Source organism: Crocodylus porosus, unplaced genomic scaffold, assembly GCF_001723895.1.
Source record: "Crocodylus porosus isolate Cpor-Errol unplaced genomic scaffold, CroPor_comp1, whole genome shotgun sequence".
NCBI classification, from domain to species: Eukaryota; Metazoa; Chordata; order Crocodylia; family Crocodylidae; genus Crocodylus; species Crocodylus porosus.
This window is the reverse complement of record NW_017728950.1, coordinates 15974316-15981342: the sequence shown is the minus strand read 5'-3', so window position 1 is coordinate 15981342 and position 7027 is coordinate 15974316. Positions and strand designations below refer to the sequence as shown.

Here is a 7027-nt window from a genome sequence, read left to right as displayed (position 1 = left end):
TGCAAGAGCAATTTTCCTGGCAAAGATGAACTACATTGCTGGGACGCAGATATACCACTTCTTGGTATCACGGTGAAGTGATTTGCCATTTGTAACAAAATGGGCATTTATACATGGACTCAGGGTTGGGGGGGCGGGGGAGGGGAATGCTTTCATTAGAGCAGCTCTGAGAGCCACTCCAGTTAAAGCTCCTGGAGTGTCATATGTTTCAGCATCCCCGTGCTGGAAAACGGCAGTGGGAGTCCTTTAAAGCTTGTTGAGTGAGCTTTAGTTAAAGCACCCCCGTGGCCATTTTTCATCATGGGGATGCTGATGCATGTGACGCTGCAGTCTGCTGGAGCACAGTAATTACCACACTCCAACGGACTCGATTGAGTCTGCACCAACATACTGGTACTTGCAGCACGTTGGAGCAGCCTCAATGCATATGTATGGGTGCCCAAATCCAAGACTTGTTTATTTTGATTTCCTCTGCTGGAAAAGAGAATTTTAATACAGAAATGTCGAATAATTCTACACCGTGATTCTCATTCTGATTCACTTGTTTACATGGTAAATATCAGTTACAAAGAGAAAATGAAAAGTATGATAAATCCACATTTCTTTGCTGAAAAGCCTCACTGAATAGCCTCCATATATTCTTTTTCTCTGTGAAATTCTCTTAGTATTTTTTTTTGGTTCACAGCATATATCCCTAAACTCAGCATTCAAGGCCATAACAAATTTAGGAACTATCAGTGCAGTCCTTGCAATCTATGCATTCTGCTGCATCCTGGGATATCTTCAGTGGATCAGGAAGTACTAATAGGATTTCACAGAGGAAAAAAGCATTATTTAAAAGAGTAGCTGAAATGTATTTCAATATGGAATGTCCCCCAGAGCCTAGCTAGAGGGGAAATTCAGCCCATAAATATGGGCTAACCTCTATTTTCATAATTGATTTGCAGTTCATCTTTAAGTGCTAAAGAGCCCAGGTGGTTCAGAAGAGACTGCAGCTTGATGCTTGTATAATGAATAGTCTGTGTGTGTTCAGCACACATGTGGGTTATTCCATGGGTGGTCAAAGCAGGTATGAATCCATATAGCAATCCCTACCAAATTGCTTTCAAACATACAGTCCCTGATTCTAGTTCCAAATTTGTCAGATACACAGATCTTGTGGTATACCTTACTTTTATTGCAGTAAATTAGTGATTTAATAAATGTTGAATCATGAAGCCAAGGCTGAAGTCAACACAACTAGCGCTAGAAGAAATTAACTGTTGGGACTTCCTTGCATAGTTTTACATCTGTCATTTAAATCTCTCCTTATACTTGAGCATCAACACTTGGGTACTATCACAGGTAATATTCTGTATTATAATCCCATTACACATTGATAGATAAAAAATTGAAAATGGGAGGGAGAGATTTAGGGTCACATCATCTGCTTATTGTTACAAATTTGAAAGTTTTCCTTAGAAAACTAGGTAGTGGTAGCCCAGTACTTGCAACACTGTACTCATTATAAGGAATACCCTAGGTATTGTCATGCAAAGCAATAGTAATGTTTACAGTAGTGTACATTGGATATACGCTATCATTTCTATATAAAAAGAAAGTGGAATGATGGTAACAGCAGTCTATAATGCTATGGAAAGACTACTAATACTACATTAATACTTAAGCATTATCTTTTCTTGGTATAAATCATTCACTGCAAACAATAGCGGATCCTCTGAGAAATACTTTCCAGACTGCACGAAATGCAGCTTGGGGAAAAATCCTTCACTAACTTCAATCCACAGTATTTTCAAGGAAGAAAAGATAATCCAATGGGGGTTGGGGGTAGGGGTGAAGAAGCCTGTACGGAGTTACTGTAATAAAGGGCTCTTTGATAGAGCGAAACTAGTGTTATTTGTTGGCCATCCCAAGGCTGCCTGTTACCACAGACACCACAGAACAACATCATTAGTAACATGATGTGCAGCAATACAGATCACACTGATTTGTAGTGAAAGGACTGTGAGGGAACAGGAAATGTTTGGATGGCTGTGATTTCCAATGTTGCACATGTAACAGTAACTGCTGGAGTCAGGGCATGCCAACACCAAAGTGATGAGGGAATAACCTTTTGTAACCCTGACTCATGGCAGGTGACTGGTGCCAGAAATAAAAGCCAGTCTCTTCTTGTGTATCATAATATTCCTTTTTTAATTACTGTATGGTTATATGTATGATTTTTAGAAGTAGAAATGTGTAAGAGCCTGGCATAGCCCACAGGTAAATATAGTTCCAGATACCAGGAGCTGTAACAATTAAATGAGAACTATTTCTGTTCTAAGTAGGAACATCTGAAAAAGCACAAAAAAACCAAAACAAAACACCAAAGGCTGCTTCCAGCATTGTGAAGTTGTCACCAGTGCAGTGGTCAGTGCTGAAAGAGCATCTGGGTGGGAAAGTGCAGGGTCTCACTGTGACCCATTGACCAAATACAATACAAAGCCCAGTGTTTGGCATTTCCAAAGTTTATAATCCATGTAGAAGAAACATTGTTGTATAAACCTTGCCAAGTCTATAGGGCCTTTTAAATTCTCAAATAAGAAGCCTAAAAATTTATGGCAGTGTTGCTAGATGTGGAGGCCAAGTAAACTCACAATGTTGATCTTAGTTGTGTTTAAATTTCTCCTGCCTTCTGGCATTTTGAGCAGTAATGGAAAGAAATCATTTACTCATAGCAGCATTAAGCATTAAGAAACACAGGGGTCCCATGGAAGAGCATTAAGAATATAATTTATGTTGTGCATGTGGTCTCAAAACTGGTGGTGGGTACATCTGAAACACTGTATGTCTGTAGTGACACGGGTGGCATGAAAACCAAGCAGCACCCTAATGGAACAGATGACATGGAATGAAGTGCTAGTTTTTCCCACTTACTAAATGTTGATATCAGACTATGTCATTTAAAAATCATGTTGCAAATAAACAAAAGGTCTCATCTCCTGAAGATTATATTTCTACTGTGAACACACAATTGTCTTTGTTTCAAGACTGACACTTCAAGACTTTCTTTGTTTATCTTTATATATGTCTATTTTTATGTGGCTCGGTTTGGTATGGAATGTAGTATGTGGGCTGTCTCTTCCTGTATTTTTAATTCCTCTGCAAGTTTCAGGTTTAAGAAAAGAATCCAGTGAGTTTAGTATCCAATCAGGGATTGTAGTTTAATGGGTTTAAATGGGATCCCAAATATGAGAGCCAGAGCAAAACACAGTGTAATAGGCCTCTCAAATGCAGTGTATGTTGGACTGAATCTTTAAAAACAAAACAAAAGCTACCCACCTCACACAGAATGGTTTTGGTTATAAGAAGCTTATTTTTATTCCTTCATGGAGCATTTCATTTCAAATGTACAGTGAAAATTGTTAAAAAGTACTCAAGTACTTACTATCATGTGTAGGAACAGCAGCCAGCTGATCTGTCATGTGGAAGATTACTTTGGTTTAATGCAAGATGAAGTGCAGTACTTTGAAAGTGGAGACAAATGAAGGATTTACCTGAATAATAATTTTAATGAAAAAATTGTGTGTGATTTCATATTTCCTCTTCCTATGGGGCCAATTAGTGTTATACCCTTAATATTCTTTGGTATAAGGTTTTTTATTATTATTATTCTGAATACCTACATTTTATCGTTCTCCTCCATCCAATTTCCATTTTTTCTAACTTATGCACGATTTAGGTACCCAGCAAAGGAAAGCTTAATAGAGACATTTAAGAAAGGAAAAAAATAAAGTTTACATTTCTAACACATGAATTGCATGATAAAATAAGACTATATGCTATATTGGAACAGTGCTTGTTAAGAAAATATATAAGGTCTTGGTATGATGGTCACAGGACTCAATACAAGTGGATTCATCAGGCACCTGACTAGATCATATACACGTACACCATAATCCACAGGATCGACAGTTACCTACTACAATTCAAAATTAATATTCTTTTAAAACAAATATAGTTTGATTGCTTAAATCTTGCCAAGATGTTTATTCAAATGAGATTACTTTTCTTATGCATTTAAACTGTTAGAATCAGTATGAGTCACAATCAGTTTCTAAAAATTTGATTATTTGAAATAATTAGTTTTTATGTATCCATATATCTTTCATTTTTTTCACTCTTTTTTTCACTCTTGTCTTTTCTTTTCCTCTTATTACTTTTGGCGGTTTTTTTATTTCATTACCTTTTTGTAAGTTGGTGTTGCCTCAGAGAGAGGCGCTCAAATACTTTCTCCATGTTGCAGATTGCTGGCATTACATGAATACCTGGAAAAAGGGCTGTTCAAAGGAAAACAACTGATCCTCCCCATCTTTCTAAATATGTTTACATCATGCTGTTCACTAAAAAGACCTTCATTTGCTGGATATGTAGTTTTTTACTGTTAGTTTTACCTGAAGAAAGTTTTGTGAAAATCAAGTTCTAATGTTTTTTATTACAATAGGTCATAAATCTTTTGTAGGATGAAACATAATTTTTAGCATTATCTCATTTGCTTCAAAGCCTACTGTAGTTATTCAAACACAATAATTTATTGAAACATAGGATTAGTGTTAAAAATAATAACAGATACATTGTGTTTCACGTGTGCCATTAAGTGTTCTTACAGAAAGTTCACTACACATCCTTTGAAGGCGAGTACCATGCCTGCAAAAATAGGCCAGTGAAACCAAAAAAAAAAAGGGGTTTGGAAAGGCTATGTTTATTGATCAATAAATCACAGTCACTATAAGTGACCTGCTGACTTCAAGTTCTTTAGGTCAAGGAACCCTTTGCTATTCTGCAACTTCACCTTTTTGCTGAGCCTCTTAATCAAAACTGTAAAGCCAGAAAGAACATCAAACAATCAAGACTTGGATGATTGGATTGGTTATTTTAAATGACTTAGGCTGTGCTTGTGACAAGGCTTACAGATAGATTTTGTCTTTTCAGCCATTACTAAGGGGGCTCAGTATTCTGTGAAACACAAACAAACAGTAGCAGACTTTCAGAGGCAAATATCGAGGTTTACACAAGCAGACACATAATTTAATGTATGTACAAAACTGCAGAGGATAATAAGGATTCTGCTATGCTGTGACTTCTCCCTTAGCCAAATATCACTAGAGAATACATTTGAATGGCACTACAATTATCAGCACAGATAACACGAGGCACAGCTTCTATGCCTTATTTCTCCCAATTCATTCTGAAACCCGTGCAAGTATGAATTAAGCAGAATCACAAGTGCTTATGTGTTTTCCTTTGAATATTTCTATCCAAAGATGTACAGAAGACGGGATACAAAAGGAGAGTTTTTAAAATATATCTGCTGGGAAGATATCATTAAAATAAGCAAACAGCATGTGAGATTCTGATCTCCATTATCATTTTGAGAATGTATTTTAAGCAACAATATATTGAAGCAGCTGCACATCAGGATGGTACCTGTTTAACAGATTAGATGTGAATTTACAATAAGGTTTAGCACTTAGTGTGCCGGTGGACAGCATTATGTAATAAAGAAGGGAAGTAAGAGCCCACATCTATATTGGTCACAGTTGAATTATTCAATACAGGAAACTTCTGTACTGGGAAGGCACTTACAAACTGAAGGGAAAACAGAAAAGCTATGCATCAATTCAGGTGTTGTTATGATCTTTTAATTAGACACTAATACATGTAAAAGCTTTTACTTGGAGACAGATACATGCGGTTAACATACCTTTCTTTATTTTGCTGGTTAAGACAAGGCTGTAGGGAGTTAAGTCTAAACATTCGTACCAGAAAATTTGAGTGGGAATGCCACTGAAGTCATGTCAAAAACACAACTATTTTGTAAGTCACAGATTTCAGTGTGTAAAAAAACAGGCAGACAAGGTTCTTTGGGTAAATCTGATATCTTTCATTAGACCACCTAAAATAGTTAAGGAATAATTGAGGAAACAAACACATGGAAGGACATAATTAAGATTACCCAAATAACTGTGATTTACACTTGTAGGTATCGCTGGTAAAAAATTCTGTTTAAAGTGTTTTTCTGACAAAGAATGGTTTACTTAACAAAATGGAAATCTTCACAAATGTCTTCTCTTCTAGAAATTTTTCAGTTTCAAGATGTCAGTAACCTAAAACCAAAACACATGAATTGGCTTTTGTTTTAAAAGAAAATAAAAAGGGGAATGTAATTTTTATTGAAATTTTTCACATAAGAAAAATCAGTTCTTCAACAGTCCTCCTCCTAGCACTGTTCAGAGTGTCTAAAAGCCAGAAGTTGCAGAGTCCTACCTTGAAACAATGCACATCTTCTTTACAGCAGGAACTTAAAAACATTGAAATAGTCTCTATATTGTGTATTCTATAGCGGTTGTTAAACCGATTAGCTGCTACTGCAGCATGCAGATAGAAATGTCTAAATTGACTAAAGGAAAATAGAATTTCCTTCTTTAAGCACTATACCTGCCACCAAAGGCAGGCAGGCTTTTTACATTTATTCATACCAAAGTGACAACATTTGAAAAAGGTACATGGTCATTTCAAATGGCAAAACATCTTGCCAAGTAGCACAGAGCTAGTTACTTAAAGGGACTTAGTCTTGTGGGGCTCTGCCATCCAGTGGCATTCCTATATTATGTGTCTGACCTGTCCAAACACTTCATGGGCACTTATGAACATGACTCCGCCAAGACAAGAGAGTATAAAAGGCTTGGGAGAGGGGCATATTCTCCAAGAAAATTAGCAGGAAGTCTGATTTTCTCTGTTTAAAAATCCAAAATTATCTAATTGCCAATTCTCTAATTAAAATCCCCCAAATACATGTTTTCCCACAATTAAAATTAACTGCCACCATATATATACATATCTCTACATTTGGGGACCAAATCTCCAAATCGAACTGGGAGGCCAATTAAAAGCTCTGAATTGATTCGAAGCATCCGAATTGATTCAGGAAAAGATTCGGTAATTAGGCCATAAACGAAGTCTGTTGTGGTTGGGGGAGGGGGGAAGG

General features: G+C 36.6%; 1 protein-coding gene across 1 annotated transcript in view; it reads right to left on the bottom strand.

Annotated features, from left to right (window-relative positions):
* Window positions 1–5707: 5707 nt before the first annotated feature.
* Window positions 5708–7027, bottom strand: part of PRDM6 (PR/SET domain 6) — a 119872-nt gene continuing 118552 nt past the window's right edge. Inside the window, exon 8 of the mRNA XM_019555320.1 lies at window positions 5708–6146. Within this exon, the coding sequence (XP_019410865.1) occupies window positions 6131–6146 (16 nt within the window). The 3' untranslated portion in view covers window positions 5708–6130. The remainder of the gene's footprint in view (window positions 6147–7027) is intronic.